This window comes from Anopheles gambiae, chromosome 2, assembly GCF_943734735.2.
Source record: "Anopheles gambiae chromosome 2, idAnoGambNW_F1_1, whole genome shotgun sequence".
NCBI lineage: Eukaryota > Metazoa > Arthropoda > Insecta > Diptera > Culicidae > Anopheles > Anopheles gambiae.
The window spans coordinates 85,084,953-85,108,814 of record NC_064601.1 but is presented as its reverse complement, the minus strand read 5'-3'; the positions used below and the strand labels follow the sequence as shown (position 1 = coordinate 85,108,814).

The 23,862-nt window shown below is 44.6% G+C and overlaps 1 protein-coding gene across 7 annotated transcripts; it reads left to right on the top strand.

Annotated features, from left to right (window-relative positions):
- The first annotated feature begins 5,790 nt into the window (after positions 1 to 5,790).
- On the top strand, positions 5,791 to 23,531 carry LOC1276178 (voltage-dependent calcium channel subunit alpha-2/delta-3). Of its 7 annotated transcripts, XM_061643955.1 has the most exons (21): positions 5,791 to 6,885; positions 6,971 to 7,052; positions 7,459 to 7,563; positions 10,745 to 11,854; positions 11,928 to 12,068; positions 13,503 to 13,586; positions 14,177 to 14,233; positions 15,949 to 16,029; positions 16,098 to 16,172; positions 16,258 to 16,362; positions 16,459 to 16,530; positions 16,614 to 16,816; positions 16,899 to 17,047; positions 18,269 to 18,310; positions 19,773 to 19,872; positions 20,468 to 20,506; positions 20,841 to 20,951; positions 21,027 to 21,685; positions 22,701 to 22,905; positions 22,980 to 23,181; positions 23,248 to 23,531. In XM_061643955.1, exons 1-21 carry the CDS (start codon positions 6,767 to 6,769, stop codon positions 23,377 to 23,379), a joined length of 3,873 nt encoding a protein of 1,290 aa, XP_061499939.1. In that variant the 5' UTR covers positions 5,791 to 6,766; the 3' UTR covers positions 23,380 to 23,531. The 7 variants fall into 7 exon arrangements, with proteins under 7 accessions (XP_061499939.1, XP_061499942.1, XP_061499941.1 ...); XM_061643958.1 differs by lacking the exon at positions 14,177 to 14,233; XM_061643957.1 differs by lacking the exon at positions 18,269 to 18,310.
- The last annotated feature ends 331 nt before the right edge of the window (positions 23,532 to 23,862 follow it).

Below are 23,862 nucleotides of genomic sequence, written 5' to 3'. Positions count from 1 at the left end.
AGGAGCTATGGAGCATCATGCAGCGGTATCACTTCCCTGGGAAGTTGATCCGGCTGTTAGAGGCCACCATGAACGGGGTGCAGTGCAAGGTGAGAGTGTCGAACTTGACGTCGGAATCGTTCGAATCTCACAGGGGTCTGAGGCAAGGCGAGGGACTCTCCTGTCTGCTGTTTAATATTGCCCTGGAAGGTGTCATTCGAGGTGCGGGGCTAGACAACAATATCCGTGGCACGGATCTACCGGTCTCTCCAATTTCTTGGATGACATCGACGTCGATTGAATCGTCGCAGCTGTTCTCCAATCAATACACGGTATATCGACATGATCGTAACACCAAAAATAGCGCCAAACGCAAGGGAGGTGGGGTTCTTATCGCTGTTGCCGTTCATTTGCGTACGTTATTGTGTTCAACCCCCGGCACTATTGAACAATTATGGATAAAAATTTACTGCAATAAACGCACTTTAGTCATTGGCGCAGTATATATTCCCCCGGACTAGATTAATAACCCAGTCGTTATACAAACTATCTGTTCTACTGTCGATGATGTTGCCTGCAATGCCAATGAAAGTTGTATTTTATTTGGTGATTTTAACTTGCCATCGCTCACATGGAAACTCGATGAAATACACTCTCCTGCTCTACAAGTTGATCACTCAAATTCACGGATTACTGAGACTTCACGTCATCTTCTCGACTCCATAAACAGCAATGGACTATTTCAGATTAATAATATCCTTAACGCATCTGATAATCTTTTGGACCTGATCTTTGTGTGCGGTGAGACCCTGAACGTGTGTGCAACCGAAATCTCGCATTTTCCTGTTGTTGCTGTTGACCACCATCACCCACCGTTAGAAATACGTATTACCCAGGCTTCGAGTGTTGCTAGCATACATGAAGCTTCGCTGTTCCCGGTTTACGAGACTTCAGAAGAATAAACTTCTCTTACATGATGCAATTATTGTCGTCGATAGATTGGTCATTTCTCGTGGGAAATCCTGATGTAAATTTTGCGCTGGAACGCTTCAATTGCATCATTATGGAAATTATCGAAATCTGCTGCCCTCTTAGACGACCACGAACTAATCCCCCCTGGGGTAATGCACGCTTGCGCCGCCTGAAAAGAATTAAATCTTCGTGCTACCAGTCCTTCAGCAGAAATAAAACGCAACGCTTGAGGTTGAGATTCATCGCAGCCCACAACGCATACCGACGCTATAACAGAAAGCTTCACTCTCGATTTCTTATTCGTATCCAGTTCTCGTTAAAAAGACACCCTACACGCTTCTGGAAGTATGTTGAATCGAAACGGGGTAATAATTCGCTTCCGTCCATTCTCACTTACAATCAGCGGTCCTCGAACAGCAAGGTAGAAATGTGCAATCTATTCGCTGAACGTTTCAAAAGCTGTTTTGCTGCGGATGATCCTCGTTTCTCAGTTGATGCAGCCTTGGAAAATGTACCTCGTGATGCGGTCGACATAGATACACGTGACATAGATATTTCTGAGGAATCTGTTATCCGTGCTCTTCGGCAAGTAAAAACATCGTTCAACCCTGGGCCAGATGGCATTCCAACGGCAATCCTCGTTAACTGTGGTGACATATTAGCAGAACCTCTGGCACGCATTTTTAAACTCTCGCTAAACCAATGCACTGTTCCCGAAGCTTGGAAATCTTCTGTGATGTTTCCTGTGTACAAAAAAGGTGATAAAAATTCTGCCATTAACTATCGCGGGATTACCACACTGCCCGCTGGTGCCAAAGTTCTTGAGATCGTCGTGCAAAACTCGATTATGAACAGATGCCGTTCTCTTATCTCAACGCACCAACACGGCTTTATTCCTCGACGTAGTGTCTCAACTAATCTAGTTGAGTTCGTATCAAAGTGTCATGCGGCTTTTGCCTCAGGAGCTCAAATGGACGTTGTTTACACGGACCTGAAAGCTGCATTCGATCGTGTCAACCATCGCTTATTGCTAGCTAAACTAGAACGTCTTGGGTTCTCTGCTTCCATGGTGGAGTGGTTTAGATCCTACCTAACAGCTCGTACCTACCGCGTACAAGTTGATTGCTTCTTTTCTACCGTGTTTGAGAGCTCTTCTGGCGTTCCACAGGGTAGCAACCTGGGACCACTACTCTTTTCACTTTTTTTCAATGATGTTACTTCGGCTGTTAGCAACTCTGAATGTTTATTGTACACGGACGATCTTAAGCTATTCCTTCCAATCCGTGAAGCATCCGATGTTATCTCCCTGTAAAGTTTAGTGAACTGCTTTTCCGACTGGTGTGAGAAAAATCTGTCGATAAATGTATGTGTATGTCGTTCCACCGAACTGTCTGTCCCATAACCCATAACTATAATATATCTGGAACCATACTGCAACGTTGCCAGACTTTTAGGGACTTAGGCGTTACCTTAGACTGTAAATTGAATTTTCATCAACACTACTCCGATATTTTAGAAAAGGCCAACAAAATGGTACGTTTCATTCGCAGACAATCGAGAGAATTTTCCGACCCACACTGCCTTTTAATGTTGTACAAGTATCTTGTTCGTCCACTGCTTGAGTCTTGTTCTGTAGTATGGTCTCCTTCTTCCAGCTTTTGGTCCAAAAAATTGGAGTCAGTACAGAGAAAGTTTACACGTTTTGTCCTGCGTTTTACCCCGTGTCGCAATCTTGATCCTCGTCCGTCTTATGAAACTAGGTGTTTACTGTTAGGGTTAGAGACGCTTGAAAAGAGACGAGAAGTAGCTCAGCAGAAATTCATGTCTAAGCTAATTTTAGATGAGACTGACGCACCCGAACTACTAGCTAGAATTAACTTAAATGTACCCTCTAGAACATTTCGTAACTATAGACTACTTAAAACCCAACTGGCTAGACGTGCTTATAGTGAAAATGATCCCATGACTGCGATGGCTCTTAAATTTAACGCTAATTATGATAATTTTGACAGACATCACGCGACTCATTTTTAAACTGTTTACTGTACTGTGCGTTATGTAATGTATTTGTCAGGTTACTGTTAAGCTATGTATTGCTAGATTTAAGTTTTAGGGTAGTATTAAGTAATAAGGCCACCTTGCTCGGCCAATTACTTCCACAATAAACTATACTATACTATACTATCATCGGCAGGACAACAGCGAAGGTGTGTGAGGCGTACCCGACTCAAACGCGAAGCCGCACGAATTGGATTGAGAATCAATGCGACGAAGACGAAGTACTTGCTTTCCGGAGACTCAGACAATCTAGGAAGCAGCGTATTAGTTGACGGCGATAATCTCGACGTAGTAAAGGAGTTTTGCTATCTCAGGGCGGTCGTTACTTCGGACAACGACATCAGCAGCGAAATCGGGAGACGCATTGTGCAGGGGAATCGTGCATACTACGGGCTTCACCGACTGCTGAGATCCAGAAGACTTCGAGCCTGCACGAAATGTGAGATATATCGCACATTGATTCGCCCGGTGGTCCTCTATGGACACGAGTCCTGGACCATCCGAGCGGGGGATGCAAACGCTCTGGGCGGAAGTGGAGGAGAAGGATGAACGAGCTTGCTGAGCAGTACGGTGAACCGAGCATCCTGACGATGACAAAGGCTAGCAGGATGGCTGGGGCATGTTATGAGAATGCCGGACTCATGCCCCACCAAGAAGGTGTTCGACAGCGATCCCCAGTTCGGCATAAGGTGCTGGGAAGCATAGCGAATTCGATGGCTGGACCAGGTGAAGCGAGACCTGACGGAGATCAGGTGTCTACATGGATGGGAGGCTGCAGCCAGGGACCGAGCATCCTGGAGAATGATTGTTGACTCACATCGACGTGCTCTATCATGAACAGGCCAACAAGAGAGAGAGAGAGAGGGTCATTTACACTTAAGCTAAAATATTCCTGAAAAAGACTGGAGAATTTAAAAAATCATCTTCTGATAAATGCTTGTTGCTTATTCTGTACCACCGGAAAGCCTTCTGCGATTGTAAAAATTTCTTGAAAGATGAACTGTTCTGGATGCGCCCTCCCCTCGATAAAACCGATTTTGCACCTTGTTTCGTGAGGTCGACCAAACGCAGTAACCATTGCTGTCCTTACTGTTTTTACACTGCTAACAAGCTGTTTGCTTATTTCACCGGCTACATTTGGAAAAAGGCAACTAAAAATTCTAAATGGAAGAAACTGCAGTTTGGGTAAGTTTCGAGCGCCTTTCATTGAACAAAATTAACGATCATTAACGGCGTGGCTTTGCTTTCAGAACCACCTAGCCGAAATGTTCGACATGACCGTGCTCACCGAGTGGCTCCAGTCCGTCGATATGCTGTCGATGGTTTTTTTCGCCTGTGGCGTGGCGCTGTTCTACTTCGTAATGAGCATGGCACTCCGCATCATGTCCCTGCTGTTTTGGCCAACGGTCGTCATCATCGGTTTGCTGGTAGGTGCGTCCTTTTGCCGTAGCGATGTGATCAGTGTTTTACTCACCCAAGCCCAACAACGCAAACGTTGGTTTTGTTTACAGTTTTTTCGAAATGATTCGTTCGCCGCCCTGGTGTCGGAGACGGTCAAGCGCGTCTCGGAAACGGCCCTGAGAGAAATTCTTCCCGCACAGTGAAATTTGGCGTTTTTAGCAATGAAATAAAATTTTATTACACATCACAATTTTGAACGAAAGGGAAGAGGGGATTTTTGCTGCTCATTTCAGCACGTTTGGTACGACCGCATCACAACCGGCAAGGTAGTTCACTATGACGTACATTTGGGCGGCACACCACAGAAACGCATACTGAAAGCCGGCCATAATTAGCAGCAACAGTTCGATCAGGGGCTGCAAGAGTTAGTGGTAGGTAAAAGGCACACGGCATTAATTGCGCTGTACAGTTGGCAGGTTCGATATAGCGCCTTACCTCCGAAAGCAGCAAAGTGCAGACGATGATTTTTTCCGCACAGTATAGCAAAAAGCCCGCACTAGACACTAGCAGAAACAGGGTAAGGGCGGCCGAAAATTCCACCAAACGGACCGCTACCGGCATTTTGTCGGTAGAAGGAACAACGAAACCACGCAGCGTTTGAACTCGATTTGCCGTTGACGACGAGAGTTGCTGTGGCTACTACGTTCTGTGTTACGCTGTGCGTTGTTTGAACAGCCGCACTTTCAGCGCAGGATCGCTCTGAGGATAACCGTTTTCTTGCATCAATTCTCTAAGAATTTAAATGGAATCGAGCAAAAAGCATTTTCTTCAAATGTCCCAAAATCGAGCAGCTTATCGAGCAGCGCTCGGGGCAGCAACAAGTTTAATCGTCCGTGCCTTCGCTTCTCCGCGATCCCTGCCGTCCTGCAGCCTGGTTGGCACCGTTCGGCATCCCTACTAACCCGAATTCGACCCTGCGCAAGCCCTGCGTTGCGTTGTCGTACAAAATGTAAACAACATCGGAATCGAACACCTCTCCTTCCTCTTGGTAGTACGCAAAATCGAAGGCTCCCCCCCTCCCGCGCTACGTTGTTGTCATCCGCAAGCGTGCACGTGCTGTGACGGGTGGATTGTGCGCGAGCGCGCGCGAACGCCTTTTTCCCGCCACCGTGTCGAGCCACGTGTTGATTGTTTACCTGCGCGCCATGTGCCAATGTTCCTTCACCGTGTCACCCAGCAGCTTCTCCGACGGAAAGCACACATCGCCTCCCCCTCGGCGCGTGGTGTCAATTTTGGCAGTTGGCCGTGCAGCAGTGCGCAGGACCGACCGAGAATCGAGAAACTTCAGATTTTCCTTCTGGTGTGTCTGGCCTGCTGTCAAATCTGCTCCACAAACGCACACACACACGCGCACACACGGAAAAACGGGAAACGGTATTGGGCTTTTCACCATCGCCAGGGCAAAGAAAAAGATGGACGCCATTGTTGCAGTTTGCTGCTGAACGGGTTGAAAACGACCAGGGGGCCTTTTGCTTTCTCCGCGGACCTGTGCTGGGTGGCGTTTTTGTTGTCGCACTGTGGTCGGACAATGGTTAATGCCGAGTGCGTTGGAAAGTGTGCGTTGGAATCGTTTGCGAACGGAGCTAGTTGCTAGTGCTAGTGGTGCTGTGCGGGTATTTGCGGTGGTCGGGAAGTTTCTGTTTCTGTTAGGGTTAGGATTTTGTTAGGGAGAGAGAGTGAGAGAGTGCGCGTGCGGAGTGGGAGAAAGGTGTGTGCAGCAGTGAAAGAAAAAAACGGGTGAAAAATCCTGTAAGCCCCCCTACAAAGGAGTCCCGTTTTTTTGGAGTTCCCTGTGTGTGTGTGTATGCGTAGTTAGTTCATTAATTGTGTGATTGGTTTGTGATTGGAAATTCGGTAGAGTTGTAGTGAAAATTGTAGCTCAAGCACAGCTCCAACCACTCCTGCGCCAGTCCCCAAAAGAAGCATACTCCAACGTGTGTATTTCTGTGTGTGTGAGTGTGTGTGTGTGTCCTGGAAAATTACTTCATCGTTCCTTCGTTGCTTGTCGGCGGTGCTGTGCGTGCGTGCCAGTTGCCCCCGTCGCTGGATAACGCTGGCCACCGTCCTCGGATGTGTGGCTGTCCGTGAGCCTCGGCCCGCCGTTTGCCAGCCTACACGAGGGACAGTAAAAAGTGAAGCCTTCCCCACGCCCGTCCGCCCGCTGTAGCAGCCGTCAAACAGCAGACACAAACCAGCACGCCACGCCAGCACAAAGGGCCTGTGGTTGGTCCTGGTGTGCGCCTAGAACACAAAATTTCGGACCGTCCGAGATACCAGAGCGCGGCCATCGGCGACGATGTTGTACACGGGCGGCAGAAGTAGCTGCGGGATACTAGCGTTCACGTTTCTGCTGTTCTTTGCCATCTCGATTACCCGCAGTGCCGATGAGCCGACGACAACAATCAAGTACAACGTGTAAGTAGGCAGTAGGCCCTGGCTGGGTTTTAAAGTAGGCCTAATACCCGCTTGCTCGGGGTACGCTCTTTTGTTTCCATTCCAGTGTCCAAGCCTGGGCGGCCAAACTGGGCGGTGAGCTGTGGCATTTGGGGGATTTTATAACGAGAAGAAAGGAGGTGGAAGAGGTACGTACTCGGACTGACTCGCGGTTGTTGTCAGCTGTTTCGCACGTTGGTGAGGGATGAATCTGGTGACCTGGAGTGTCCGTGCTATGGGTATTCCCAATTTATGAGCAATCATACCGATGATGATGTGCACCAGAGTGGGACGGAGCGACACCGAATCTGACACCTCCTGAGTGTATCGATTTTTGGTGAGTGGAGACGGTGGTGGAGACGCACGCACACGTGCTACTACACCGTACAGGACAAGTAGGCTGTGTGTGTGTGTACCGTGACACCGCGGACATCGGACCAGATCGGTACCAGATTCATCCGTTATCTACGTTTGCCGAAGCAACATTTTCTGTGTGGATAATTCATTGTACGATGTTTTCATTATCCCTATTATCTCTCTGTCTCTCTCCCGCAGAGTTTTAAACAAGCGCAGGTAGTTAACAAAAATGGAGCAAAAATCGTGGAAGAGATGGCCAAGGATCTCAAGTACATGATGGATGCGAAAGTGAGCGCCGTGAAGGTAAGGATTAAAAAAAAAAGCTTCCTTAAAAATTATTCCTAAAAGTACGGTTCACACGAAGTCTACCTCTTATTGATTTTAATTTGTTAAAGTACCAATTTTGAACACTGACAATGGTGACATCAGAGCGCCTAAAAATCGGGCCGGCTAAAAGGCTCTAGGCCATTCAGATGCTTACGTGATGATACTGGCAATTGAAGTAGGGCTTGCGAATAGAGCGAATGGAAGGGCATCATTGACTATTGATTTCAATACTGACTGACGCTGGACAGTAAAGCTATATGTACGAGTTGTACAATTCAGTTAACTGCAAGCGATGAATATTCGTTTCGAGGTTGATAGTAAACCCATTACGAGAAATACAGCAATTATTCGATACTCGTTACTGTACGACCTGTGCACCTAAAAACTCTAAAAAATACCAAAATATAATGTTGAAATTATGTGTTTTTGCACACATTTGACTAAAAATGTATTTATATATAGAAAAGTAGATTAAGAATTGCAAAAAAGCTAAAAAAACTATACCAAGTACAAGTACAGCGATCATTAAATTTGTGCAGGTATTAAACTAGATCCGTATTTCACCAGAAATTGTACAGACAACTAGTCAACATTCAAGTTTTATCAAAACGACATCAATTATTCCCTTTTGTTTTGAACAGTTTTGGAATAAACGATCAAGTCAGACATTTGATATAGAAAAGACGAAGCCTGAGATAGGTAACGCTTTTAGAAAATGGTTAAATTTCAACAGGTTTACTTAACAAGAAGTGTTCTTGTCGTTTGCGAGGATTGTTTGCTCTGCCGTTAATTTTGAGATTTTTAAGCGCCGCTTCCAACTAATCGTAGAATGCAGAAAATAAAACTTTACTGAAATTATTGGCCCAAGCAGATGAGATTGCTTCAGGCTTAAGGAAGGAATGTTAGGATATAGGGAATCGCTAAACCACGCGATCTCAATGTTGAAGGGACTTTTAACTGTACTACGGGGCATTGTTCAGGGCGATTTCTCCATCAAGTCGACAGTCTGCTTTCAAATTTTGATCTTTAAAACCATATAGAACTTCTGTTCAAATCTCAACGTAATGCAACGTAATGATGCAAAGTGCATCGGATTTATGTTTATTTAACATAAATTAAACGGATTTATGTGATTTATTTATTAAACATATAGACGAATGAGATCGCTAACGGTAATATGGGAGATAATCTCATCAGCACCGTGCGTGGAACTCAGTCATTTATGGCGCTTCAACGATCTATTTCTTGCCAATTGTCTATGTTTTGCACCAGTAACTGGTCCATGGTCCATGACTATTAGTCATAAATTGCGTAGATAATTTGCTGGCACATGTCACATAACAATTAATAGCAGAATAACAATAAGTCATGGATCTTCTGTGCCCCATATACCCCCGTTAGGGTGTTCGTCGATTTGTTGAAGAAACGATTTGTTTTTTTTTTTAATTTTCATAATTTTGTTATGCTCTAAAGCATAAGCGGTGTCGTTTATTCAACAGCTGTATGTTCACTAGCACGGAGCACGATTTAAAATATGTTCACAAATTGACAGATATCATGCTAGAATGATTCTCAAATACGTGTTCACCCTTTTAGTTATATGTTGCTTCATTGAAATACATCATAATTCGATTTAATTATCAGAAGTGGCCGGCTTTACATACTTCCCCCTATTAGTAACATTCAGCAAGACGACCTAATGTAAAAAAAAACAATATTTTTTTTAACAAATATATCTAAAGCCATCAAATTCAAAAAGAATGAGTACTGCAAATGTAGCGAATATCTAGTATTGAAATTTAATTGCTACAAAAAACCTAATTGCAAAAATAATACTAAAGACAACAGTTAAAAATCAAATGAATGCTGCTCAGTAGCATTTCAATGTGAAATCTTAATAGATAAACGATGACCTTTAAGACGACTCGAATTTTCTAAATTAAAAAGAATATTCCCCCTCAACGACGTTTATGTACAGAAAATTTCTTGTTTTTCGTTCTAAACCCTCCCTTTCCATGCGCAATTATAACCAAAATAGCATTTAATTGCATATTAAAAGGCGCTTAAAACACTGCTTCCGGTGCTGAGCCGCATTATCCATGGCACAAGAGTGGCACTTTCGGCGCCGTTCGCACCATTCGTTCGAATCATTCCGCGCAGTCAACAGCCAGCATGCGCTCTAACATGCCGTGGTCATTTAGTTTGCTGCTGCTTCAGCTCGTGTTTCCGGCCCAAGCTGATGTGCTGCGAATGTTCGATGGTGCTTCCATTTTGAACGGTTTCGGCGCCCGAAGAGTTATCCCCAAGCGGTTTGGCCAGTGCCCCGGTCAGGAGGAGCTGCCCATCTTTATGCCCGACATGCGCATCGGGTCGTACAACCGTACGCACTCGAGCGCAGCCGGCGAGGTGGTGCTGCGCGAAGACTTTCCCAACGGTTGGTCGGTGGAGATAGCGGTGAAGCAGTGCGACAACCTGCAGGAACCAGCCAGCTGTCGGACGTTTTTGGGCCCGATCAGCCACAACGATATCTGTGCCTGGCTGGCGGCTAATGAAGCGACGTACGCGAAGCACTACGCCGTAGTCAGCCCGAAGCCGCTGTGTCCGTTCCGGAAGGGTGTGTACAACGTGACCGAGCATGTCATTACCGACGAGCTGAGCAACTATCTGCCGGGGGTTGGAAGCACCTTTTGGGAGATAAAGACGACGGGCAGGGCGAAGAATCGGCAGGTGCTGTGCACGGTGGCACAGTTCAACATTCGCCCGAGAAAGCGTTCCTAAGAGGGGTGCTGGAAACGTGACAAGCGCTAAGAAATTGCAATAAAGATCAGTGGCCAGCAAGGAATTTAGAGAAATGAACAGCATATGAATATGGAATTGTAGCATATTTTTTGTTTGGAAAAACTAATTCACAGCTATATTCGATTGGGTTGCTGCCAATTCCACTCACAGTTCGCTTACAGTCATATTCCCTCATTATAATGGTTATCGGAGCGTTACAATCGTCAGTAATTAAGGGTCAAAGTACTTGTATCTATTACCTATTTAAAGCGCTTTTTTGTGTATTTATATCTACTCTTTTTTAAAATAATTATAACAAACAGATTCACTCGAGTGATCACTAATAGTCCACCTTGTATTCACCTTTCCCCGTCCGTAGCGCATCATGGATACGGCAGAGAACACTGCCATATCGTTCGACGAGGAGCCGGTGAACCAAAGCTTCCAGTACTACAACGCGAAGCAGATGATCGAGCCGGGCGAAATCATCACCACGCCGATCCCGATGATCGACGAGGACCCGGCCGACATTACCACGCCGATACCGCCGAAGGAGATCGTGCTGACGAAGAAGCGCCACTTCTTCAACGAGGCCGTCAACACGACGGTCAGCTCGGTGCACGTGCCGACGAATGTGTACGACCGGGCGACCGAGGTGATCAAGGCGATCAAGTGGTCCGAGGCGCTCGACTCCATCTTCTACAACAACTACATCGGCGACCCGACGCTGACGTGGCAGTACTTTGGCAGCTCGAGCGGCTTCCTGCGCCAGTTCCCGGCGACCAAGTGGGAGCAGGACCCGGTCGACCTGTACGACTGCCGGCTGCGCTCCTGGTACATCGAGGCGGCCAACAGCCCCAAGGATATGCTGATCCTCGTGGACAGCTCCGGCTCGATGACGGGCCAGCGGAAGGACATTGCCAAGCACGTCGTCTCGAACATCCTCGACACGCTCGGACCGAACGACTACGTCAACATTTTCACCTTCTCGGAAGAGGTGGCGGAAGTGGTGCCGTGCTTTCGCGACACGCTCGTGCAGGCCAACATGGGCAACATTCGCGAGCTGAAGCTCGGTATGGACAACATAGAGACCAATGAGATCGCTAACGTTTCAGCCGCCCTCACGAGGGCGTTCGAGCTGCTGGAACAGTTCCGGGAAACCCGCAACGGGGCCCGGTGCAACCAAGCGATCATGTTGGTCTCGGATGGTGTTCCATACAGCTTCGACGAGGTGTTCGAGCAGTTTAATTGGAAGGAGCTTCCGTTCATACCGGTGCGCGTGTTTACGTACCTGATCGGGCGCGAGGTGGCGGACGTGAAGGAGATCAAGGAGATGGCGTGTCGCAATCAGGGTTATTACGTGCATCTCAGTACGATGGCGGAGGTGCGGGAGGAAGTGCTGAACTATATACCGGTCATTGCGCGACCGCTGGTGCTGAACAAGCGCGAACATCCGGTGGTTTGGTCGGAGATATATGCGGACGTTGAGGTAGGCCTGTGGAGAGAGATCGCCTAAAGCGTGCCAACGTGCAGTGTTTCTATGTCTGTTCGCTTACTTTTAGGATCCCAAAATGACCGACTGGCTATGGGAGATTAAGGAGCGAGCCGAGCAGAAGGAACGCTTCATCGATTATCGCAAAAATCGGGTGCTGTTCTACTCGCCGGAAGAGCAACATCGGCGCATGATCATGAAGCAACGCATGGTGAGTAGTGTTGGAGCTTAATTTGTTGTTGATTGATGCTTAGGTCATAGTACCCAGGAGGTCGTTGAAATCGTGTACTTGTCTAGTCTGAAATCTTTAGAATTCGGGGAATAGTAATTCAAAAGATTTATTATCCGCAAAGGTCTATTTCGACCAACCCTGGATTAGGTCACATCTGAATGCTTTAAAGGAATGGACTCCGATCTCCAAACAGACGTGATTTATACGGATTTTAAAGCAGCATTCGACCGCGTTAATCATACTCTGTTGCTAAAAAAATTTTGAATGATTCGCAATCGGTGTTGACTTAATTCAGTGGTTCAGGTCTTACTTCATATTACTTTCTCTAATAGTTTTGCAAGCACTTCCGGTGTCCTCCAAGATAGCAACCTAGAGCCGCTTTTATTTATTTTATTTATTAATGACTTTCTTCAGCAAGCCAGTTCTACAAGTGGTGTGTTCGCAATAATATGACGCTCTCGATAGACAAATGTTCCTGTATTAGTTTTACTCGTAAATTATGTCCATTGAAATATGACTCTAAAATCTGTGGAAAAGTGTTAGAAAGACGGTACAAAGTCTGCGATCTCGGCACCCTGCTCGATCAAAAACTAACCTTCCATGACCACTTTTTAGATACTGTGAACAAAGCTCATAAGATGCTAGGTGTCTTAATCAGACAAGCAAATGAATTTACTGACCCTATGTGTTGAAAGGCTATATATGCTGCGATCGTTAGACCTACACTCGAATTCAATAGCGTTACTTGGAATCCCAGTTCCCGTGTATGGATAGATAAAATTGAATCTGTTCAGAGACGTTATATTCGTTTAGCTCTTCAGCATCTTCGTTGGCGTGATGCCAGATTATCATTCAAGATGCTTGCTACTAGGACTTTCTACATTAGAGAAAAGACGTGAAGTAGCCCAATGTTCATTTGTGGCAAAAATTGTACGAGGTGAGATTCTCCATCTTTACTGGCGAACTTGACAATCAATTCACCTGAAAGAATTATTAGAACTGATCAATTCTTTCGCTTACCGCGCTCAAGATCACGTTATGCTGATTACGAACCCATTACAGACATGTTTAGGAGCTTCAACAAAAACTACCAACATTTTGACTTCAACCTCAGTCTAGATTGTTTTAAAAACCAGCTTGGGTCAATTACTAGGTCAGATTAGGGTTAGTTAGGTTATGCTTTGCTAGTTGTAGGAGTAAGGGTTGGGAGTGTTCTTTGGATCAAACTGTATCCGCTGGACAATAATAAATAAATAAATAAATAAATAAAATCTGTTAATTGTACTAAGAACTAGGTGTCCAGAGTCCTCTAGCGGAAATTTAGGGATTTTACTTTTTATATTATTTTTATTACGTTGCCATTTAGTTGTGTTTCTGTATTTTAATGATTGTTTAATCTGCGTACTTTTTCAGAACCAGGACCCGTACTCGAACACTCAGAAGTACAACTTCATGACGACCGTCTCGGTGCCGGTGTTTGATCGCCGAGAGAATGCGGTAAGTGTAGTATCGTCAAGTAAGCAACCGTCTAGATTTGATTGCAGGTAATGTTACATAGATGTCATCTATGAACAGGAAAGGTAAACTATACTCACATCCAGAAGCTAATCATCCATTCCCGCCGTTTGGTTGAGGCAGGGAATCAACTTGATTCCCTTCTGCTGATCGCTTCTGATCGAATTCTACAATTTAAATCACTTTTTGCTTATTATGCCAACCACTTTTTGCTTCGTTCCATCCACATTTTCTCGTTTTTTGTTTAATAATAAGTTTCCAAGCCTTTCTTTACAGTTACACCACCTTTGATTGCTCTTGTTTGTGCTTCTTTTCGTGCAACATTTTGTTGGGTTCCTTACTTTAATCTACTTATTGTAATATTATGACGTTTACCTTTAATGATTTTTCTGTGCCTTTCTACTTCTCACACTCGAACGATGAAACTATGGGGTCTATTGCGTACATAACCCTCCGTCGCTTACCGTTCTTTGTCCACCCAAATCGAACTCATTGTCGCTGGGATGATGGTGTATCGCTCTGGATATACTAACCTTACTCATTGAATCTTAACCCAACCCCTACACGTGAAGAACATCACCGAAGATATACTGATGAACGAGGCATACTGGGTGACGATCACTCGCGAGGTACTTACCGCTAGGCTTCTCTGTAACCACAGTCACACACACACAAAACTAGTTCACTGTATTGTACGTGCAAACTCTAGAGATTTGCAGAGACAAAGAGAGAAAGAGTTGTATATCGGATACGTTACTGAGTGTTACCAGTTGGCAGTATGCAGATCCAACCCGTATAGTTGATTTGAGGTTCCATCCCTTGTTACTTCTTACATACATTCTTACATTTGAAATATCCCTAGTTGCGTTGTTTGAAAGCAGTTTTACTAGGATCATAATCGCAGACAGTACTGCGAGTAATTTGTACTTATATTTCTACTTAATCAATACATTCCACCTGTCTAGCGTACTGCTCAGTATACCGTTGCAGTTGCAACGAACTGTTAGTCTAGTGTGTATTCGCTAGAGAGTATAGTCACGTTGTTTTCTTCACACCTAGATACTTTAGTACTGTATAATCGAACAGAACCTTAGTTACAGTTTTAAACGGTTACTGGAGTTGACGTTTACTAAATCCATACGCATAGAGCAATAAACAACGAACCTGCTACATTAAAAAAAGAGTAATGTTCTAAAACGGTTGTACTAAACATTAACCACCTAGTGGGAAAACGGTTGAAGCTCTAACAAGCTATAGCTATAGGTATGGTTTAACATTATAATCTTTGAGTAGTTTTCAGTGATCATGTCGTTTCATGCCTGCGTGCTGCGTTTCTATTCTGTATGTGTGCGTGTGCGTGAAAGCGTGCGTAAAGTTTGACCGTTACTAGAGGTAAAGCGTTGAGAATGAGTTTGTCCTTTCGTCCCGATCCTATCCGTTTTTTTCCAGACCGACAACACCCCTTCCGAACTGCCCCACCATTGCCAGCAGTTTGTGGGCTGGACGATCTTCGACTCACACTAGTGTACACGAATTATTGTTTAGTATGCTGTTGAAGTGCTATTAGGTTATTTTTAGTTCTAGTATACTTCTCTTCGATGATTCTAACAATTGGTTTTACAGCAGCATATGTCAATCGTTTGGTTTTTTCAAATAAATCATCAGTAGTATCAGTAGTATAATTTCAATCTGTTGCTCATAGATGGCGCTTTATGCGCACGCCTAAAAGCTACAATTAAATGACGCGATGTAGCACAAGTGGTTACGTTTTGCCGCTATCTTAAAACAATGTTTTATTTTTTACTTTACAATGAAACTTAATTTTTTTTCAACATTTGTTACAATTAGTTTTGTTGCGTTCATAGTTCTTAGTTATTCATATTATGCACTTAGCTGTTTTTTTATCTTTTATTTCTATCTCTAATTCATCTTTTTCATATAAATAACGCAACTATCAGCAATATCATTCTCCTCATCCATTTTTGTCATGCGTGTTACGTTACGGTTCAATTTTATCATAGAATTCAATCTCACTTGTAGAACAGTTTTTATTACCATTTTTGAAACGTTTGGGTTTTGTTTTTCAATTTTCATAGCACTCGATTTATAGAGTTTTTTCTTCACTTTATAAAAACATTAACAGTTAAAGTATTCATTACATCGTTCATCGTTCGTGGTTTTTTTACCAGCAGTAAACACGTAGTCCCTCTTTTTGAACATCTGAAGAATGTAGAATGTAGTAGAACCGTGCTAGTACGTTCTGGGTAACAACAACAACAACAAAAGTACTAAAACAATGTAGTGTTGCAAATGCTAAACTAACTTTGTTCTGAATCCCACGCAGACGCGGGTGGCCAACATACTCGGTGTGGCTGGAGCCGATGTGCCAATAGCGGAAATAAAAAAATACCTTAAACCTCACCTGGTACGTACGAACGATGCGATATTTATTACAAAGTTTAACTAAATGCCTGTTTTTTCGTCTTCTGTCAGCTTGGTGTAAATGGATACGCCTTCATTGTTACCAACAATGGCTACATCCTCACGCATCCTGACTTCCGTCCAGTTGTAAGTATCGCGTGTTTGGTGCATTGTGGCGGTACCGGAACAGTTGGAAAGTAAATAAACATGCTTTATGTGCAATCGCTTTCAGTTTCAAGATATTCTCAAGCCAGCCTACAACACGGTCGACATGATCGAGGTCGAGTTGACCGATGACGACCAAGGGCCACGAGAGTTTAACAACCAACTGCTTAACGTGAGTGTCATAACATTGTGTTTTTGAAAATCATTATTTATTTTCAATTAAAAAAATGAAACTAATAACACTATCCTGGTTGTATTTTTGCTACAGATGCGTGAATCTATCATTAATCAGTCGACTGGAGCCAAGTGGATACGGGTGAAGTACCACTTTGATGAGATGGTATGTATTTTTCCCATGCGTACTTCCAACCCTCAATGTTCGCAGTCTAAAACTAAATTGTCCCCCTCGAAAACTTTCCACAGAAACGGGTATCGCGTACGAAGCGCCAGTACTACTGGACACCGATCAAGAACACCCCGTTCACGCTGGTGGTCACGTATCCCGAGACGTACGGGCTCAATCGGCTGCAGATACGCACGGAGGACGAGATCCACCGTATTCACGCGAAAGGCAGCAACGTGGCCAGCTTCTTCACCGGTAACAATTGGAAAATCCATCCGGATTGGTAAGTAGTAGTCGGCTCGTGAGGTTCGGCAGAATCAAGTTCAAGTTACTAATGGCTCTTTGCTTTGCCTCCTCTTCCACAGGGTGTACTGTAAATATTTAAACGAACACCCGAACGAAACGTTCGCCACGCCGGAGCTGGAGCTGAAGCATTTCCTCGAGCGCATGAAGCTCGGTGGCTGGAAGTGGCCGTCAAACCGCACACCGCCCCCACCGGAACATGCCATGTTCTGTAAGTGTGTGTGTGTGTGTGCTTGTGCTGCCATGTTTTCCGTGTTGATCGCATCCACATCTAGTGCTTGGTGGTTGTGATTTCGGGCGTCGCGCTTCGGGCGTCGCGCTCTCTGCTCTGTCGTTTCTAGCCCATTTCGGAATCGATGTCAGTTTTCTGTGTTTCTTTTCTGCCGGCTGGTTGTGTTTTTTTTCTTCTTTTTTCTCTCTTTCTCTCTGTATATCTGCCTATTTTCGTTGATAGGTTTACGTTTGTTTTCGCTCTGTTCGGCCTCTCTCATGGGTCCTTCATGTGGTCCCATGTAGTCACTGTTTCGTTTCATTCACTGTTTTATATGTCTGTTCAAGACATTCATCGTTCAATTTTAAGTGAACATTGTCACATATTCCGCATTACGCATTCATTCATTTCGTGTTCAGTAACTCTATGTCAAAGCGATGTTTTCATACCCCTTTCTTAGAATCGTTTAGAACTAATTTGATGCCTTCCATTCATCTTGGGTGAACTCCACGTCATCCCTTCTGTTATGCGCTCTCAAAAACTGTGTAATATTAAATTGTGCTTTCTTTCTTTCTTTCTTTCTTTTTTCTCGGTTCTTTTCTCTTCTCTCTTTCCACACACCTCTTCACGTTTCCGATTCACGGTTTCAATGGAACTCGTGACGCCTCTACTTACCAAAACCACCAACAATCATCATCCGCCATCATCCGTCGGTTTCCTTCGCAACCTCACTCGATGTGTGTGTGTGCCATTCTACTACTGTGCCTCTGTCGTTGCAAACAACCAAACAAAACCATCCTCCATCTTCTACCTGCTTCTACTCGATCGTGCGATCGGACACCTGTAAAACGTACATCTCGTGCGCCAATGCTCCTCACTCGTCTAACTGTGTCATCTGTTTCGAATGCCGTTCGCCGCCTTTTCTGTGCATCCGTGTTGTCCTTTCCTCTGTGTGTCTGTGTGTGTGTGTGTTGTTTGCACCTACTCGACATCTTTCTGTCTTACACTAACCACGTTGGCATACGCACACCTAACTCCCACTCTCTCTCTCTTTCTCTCGCTCTGTCTGTCATTTCGATGCACTGTGTCGATTGTTGCCGTCGTTTTAACTGTGCTGTGATGTACTGCCAACTGGTCTTTGCTAATGGTTCCAACATATTCAAACATATTATCTTTTTTTTTGCGTCACTACTATCGTCGACCGTAATACCCCGTGTGCAGCTAATATAACGGGCAAATTGCCAGATAAGGACTATTATTACTGTGAGTAAAACCGAGCTCGATGCCACCTTGAGCCTGGAACCTGAGTTGAAAAGCACGAATTCACAAGCATTTATTCACACACGTACTGTACACCCAAGCTCCCCCCTAACAGTCATGCAATCAGTTTAGTAACACTGTCAGCCACTATTTTTAACACTTCTCCGGCATTTCTGGAGTTATTTTGATCTGTTTTGATGATAGTTTATCACGTATTAAATCTTCCTTCTGGTTAGGATAGGTTTGAAGAATGAATTACATATTGTTTTTGCGTTTTTTCCTATTAGTTATATTACTGTTAGGGTATTCTAAAGAACGATAAAAATCTTTTCATAAGTTATTGGAGACAATAGATACAATTGAATAACAAATTATCTGAACATTCCTACTTTTGGTGCATTGCAAAATTGTTTAAATATTATGTTGGGTTGAAGATCTTTCCTACAAAGTACAAGGCGCCTCCATCATCGGCGTGTCCTTTAATAGTGAAAATAAAATAAATAAATAATGCAAAGCATTTTACAATGACAAATTAACAAATTAAACGAAATAACACTTGCACACACATCTTTCTTATCTAATCCAAATGCAATCGATAGATTTCGATGTGTTTTTATAGCATGCCGTCTATCCGGGTCCTTTCACTAGTGATTCTAGAACCGTGCACCACTTCTCTTGATAGTTGTAATGTTCCCGTTGTTCCCGTTGTGTTCCGTAGTTTCACCTTCCACCTTCACCCAAGACACACACACACTCGTTAACTCTTGTTGCACCGTCTCGTTTACACCACCGTACCTTGTCGCCTTCGCTAGGGAGGTCGTTGCCAAAGTTGTGGAATGATAGTTAGCAGCACACGTTTTCTACGGCACTCTCCACGACACACGCCCTCGTGAAAAGCACCTTGCTGTGATTTGATGTACAGTAGTCCAACCTCACCACCGAACTAGATGTGTGTGTTTTTTTTAAATCACCTTGTTTTTCTTACCTACAAGCTGTATCTGCATCTACCTCTTTTCACCGTTTTCCACTCCTTCCACTGTCGCTGTCGCATTCTTTCTCTGTTCTGATCCTTTTTTGAACGTTTGTGCATTTGGTGTGAGTGAGTGAGCGCACCATTGTCAGTTTTGTTTTCCACCCCTACTCAAACGCACCCTGTACAGTTCACAAAGCACGTGCAGCAGTGGAGAAGTTTTGGTTTCATAGAGTTTTTTTTTTGGGTTTTTTGTCATTTATTTTTAATAATTCACTTCACTGCACTTTCGATCTTCCGTTCCGTTCTTTCACTGAGTCACTGAGTCACACAATTTTATATAGACCTTTCCCCACCATAGCGTTTGTCCGTATGTGTATATGTGTGTTTTTTGTTGTAAATTAAAGTTTCTTTTCACTTTGACGCCGTTTGCGACCTTCTTTGCTGATTGCCAATGTTCACACTGGGCCACTTTTCCCATTTTTCGTTCTACAGGCGATCGCGGTTTGATGCAAGCGCTCGTCTACGACGCAAAGGTAACGGAATGGTTCTCGAAGAACGTTAGCGGGAGTGGCGGAAACAAGGACGAGAAAGGGTAAGTGTTGGGAGCATTGTTCTTCTTTTTTTTGCGTTTTCAGTTGTACAGCTTACAGCAAACTGTATTTAGATATCCTTTTTTAATGGTACTTTTTTGTTGTTTTGTTTTGTTCCTTTTTTACTTTTTGCTTTGTGGAAAGCGTCATTTGATTTAGTATTTTTGTTTTGTTTTAAAGTATTTCTTGCTCACTTTATTTAACAGTGTAATAAAAACTAACACCAATTATATAACATATTAACGCACAAATTCTTTTTTCCTCCCATTTTCCTCGATTATTTTTGATCATTTCTCTCCTCTGCACTAACATTAATCATTCCCCCGTAACAAAACGAAACCATTTCCGCTACGATTGTTGGGTAAAATAATGTATATGATCGTTGTGTGTACAAACAAATCAAATCAAAAATTTTGATCCTTATTTTCATCCCCATTTGTCGCTACTAATTATTACTATTTAATGCACCGGATGCTTCTCTTTCTGCTATCGAATATATATAAATACACAATAAAACACCACCACCATTACCCCCTGCTTCTGCCACACATACCCTTTCGTGTACAATTGCCTTCATTTAACGTTCGAACGGAACAGTCCAAGTCCTATCGCTGTATTGATGGGTTTGCTGCCAAGGTAATTTAAGGGATCACATTTAAAGGCAGTACAGTATGCAGGCTTTTGCTGCGAGCGAGAAGAGAAGACGATACGTTTTAGGATTATATTTACTGCAATTTTGCAAGCAGTTTGTAATTAAAAGTTTGCGTTGCTTATTAGAAAAATAGTGTCGGAAATTAGTCGACTTAAAACATGTAAACATAATTTAAATTTTCTAATAAGCATAAGCATTCCAATAAGTAAAACGTGTAACTATTTTCAGACGATATACTTCACATGTACACTCTAGATCTTGTAGCCTTTTTTAATGTTTTGCACCAGAATATTAATACGTCATTTTCCCTCCTTGTAGGAACGAGTTTAAACAGCGCTTTGGCATCACCGTCTCTTTTCTGGCCACGCACTCAGGGCTAACGCGATGGCAGGAGTACGCCACCGGTGCGGACGAATCGAAACAAGCCGAGTAAGGAACGGTGTCATTCTCACTCATACCAAACATATGACTAATAATGTAATATTCCCCCTTGATATGTTTCAGACCCGATTTTAGCGAAACGCACAACCGAGCGATCGACGAGGTGTGGTACAAGCGGGCGGTAGAGCTGTACTACAGCAACCGCAACCGGAAGGGTGCGGACGGCGAGAACGGCAAGGACGATAGCGATCGGAACAGCTTCGTCTACTCGGTACCGTTCGATGCGGGCAACCGGAACGACACGCTCGTCACCGCCAGCCATGCGATTTTCCACGCGGACGGGGCGCGCGAAGCGCCGGTCGCGGTGGTCGGCTTCCAGTTCCACCACTCGGCGCTGTACACGCTGTTCAAGAACATTACCAGCCAGTGCGGCCACGGTGATCCGCGGTGCGAGAAGACCTGCTTCACCGGCGACTACCAGTGCTACGTGATCGACAACAACGGGTTCGTGGTGATCAGCGAGCAGCTGCAGGAGACGGGCGCCTTCTTCGGCGAGGTGAAGCCCGCCTTCATGCAGCGCCTGCTGGACGACAGCATCTTTCGCAATGTGACCGTGTACGACTACCAGGCGGTGTGCTTCATGGCGAAGGGTTCGATCAATCTCGGCACGGTACTGCAGACGCCGCTGCGATTGCTCTGGTGGCTGCTGACCAACACGTTCTCGTACCTGGTGTGGGTGGTGATGCAGCTGTTTCTCAGCCTGGCACGGGCGTACGATGAAAGTAAGTGTTACTGGTGAAGTGAGGTGTGATAGGCAGTGCTGAGAAATGTCATGAGCATCACGAAAAGTTCACCAACGAAAACACTGAACATATCCGTGGTAGTTTGATGTTCATTGCTGATACTCAATGAAAGTGCATCATGACATGTCGGAATCGACAAGCGAGTGCCTGAGTCAAACGCAAAACTCTTACTGACAACAGGCGCAATCACAATCATGATTTTTCTGGCTGTGAACAGCGCTGCCAAATGCCACTGTTTCAGTCACCACTCAACACTCATGACTGAAACCAAGCTCAAATCAGCTCAAGTGCACAATTGAAATGATCAGACATGAGACAAAAACAGTTGATGGATCAATCATATGCTTGGTGACATTTTGATTAGCACTCAACTCTTGGGCACTCACTTGGTCACAACATTTTCTGTGGGCAATAATCACGACATTCTTGGAATATACTTGGTGTGTGGTCTCAAACAAGAAAATGAGCATACTATCTCGCTCTATCTGTTTTAATTATAAGTTGGGTCAAACAGAGCGAGAAAACTTGCTCATTATGATTCTTGGAACCACTCTCAAACACCGCATATCTCTCATGACTATTGTGATGATCACCGACAGAAAATGTCACGACCAAGTAACTGACCAAGAGTTGGTTGCACACAATGTCACAAACTGTTTGAGTCTCACCTCTGATCATCTGATAGCTCGTGATGCTGATTTTGATTCAGCTGGAACTTGTCATGACGATCTCAGTGACATTTTGCAGAACTGATCACTGTAAAAAAAGTCATGACATAGTGACTGACCAAGCGATGGTCGCAAAAATGTCATGAAGCATGTATTGGTCACACCAAACGTTTTGAGTATCACCTCTGGTCATCACAATTGAGTGCGTGACGCTGACATGGATTTTGTTTCGGTCAGATTATTTTATGACATTGACAGTGACATTTTGCAGCGATCGTGATGTGCAACCGCTCATGATTTTTCGTTTTTTATTTATTTCTACACAGTGTACGACACCGGAGCGTATGATGTGGTGCCCGAGCTGGGCGATCTCGACGATCCAACGCTGAACCGGTACAAGGAGCCCGAGTTTAACAAGGTGCTGATCAACCGTACACGTCCCGAGCCGTGCGATCACGTGATCACGCTGTACGAGCTAAACATGGACGTCGACCCGTCGGTATACACGAAGGAGGCCCACCAGTGCGAACGGTACGTAGTAACGCCCGATCTTTAGCCACAGCAACAGCCAAGCTCACCTGTACTCCTGTCCTGTTTATTTGCAGTCCCTACGTAGTGCTGCCGATTCCGTCCAGCAATCTGCTGCTGCTCGTGCTGGACACGCTCTGCCCACTGCCCACCCACGTGCCACAGCTGTCGACGTGGCCAGTGGAGCACGATTACAATGCTTCGCTCGCCTGCCACAAAGCCCGGAGCGATCCGCTGCCGCGTCGAAGGCCGCTCACCTGCATCAACAAGCACGCGAATGTAAGTAACGGTGTGGTGTGTTTGGATGTGAGACGAAAATCTAATTCTCCTTTGCTTCATTTGCAGGAAAGTGTGATTGAGCTGTGCGGTGACGGTAGCATACCGAGGCTAAATGTTGCTTTGCTGCTTGCCCTGCTAGCGTTCGGCCAGTGCATCGGGCGGCGGTACACTGCCGGCGCCCTCTTCGCTTACCTCTGAGACGCGTCTTCGTGAGCGCGTACTGCCCAATAGCGTTCCCTTTTTCCGGTTCGGGTTTCCTTTCCACCGTACCGTAGACGGTGTAGCGACGGAGCGACCGGGTGGAGCAATTCGTATACAGGAAGAACCGCATACTGCAAAAAAAAAACAAATCAACGGGTCAGGCGACAAACCAGCAAACGGGAACGTGGTTGCAGGGTTGGGAAGGGAGAGATATTATTGTGAGGATATGCGAGGAGAATGGGTTCATCGTTCTGTTTACGGAAGAATGTGTGTTACATTCCTTGGGATTTTATTAGTGGTTAACTCTAGTTTCAATCTATTCATTCCAACTGTTATACTATCAACTGTTATACGGACTCATCGTTAGTAGCTGCTTTAGTGTCAATTTGTTAGTACAGTTTTCGTTTCGCGTACACTTAACGGCAAGATGTCGATGTCTTCATGACAATTTATAATCTATTCTTTCGTGATCGTGTAACA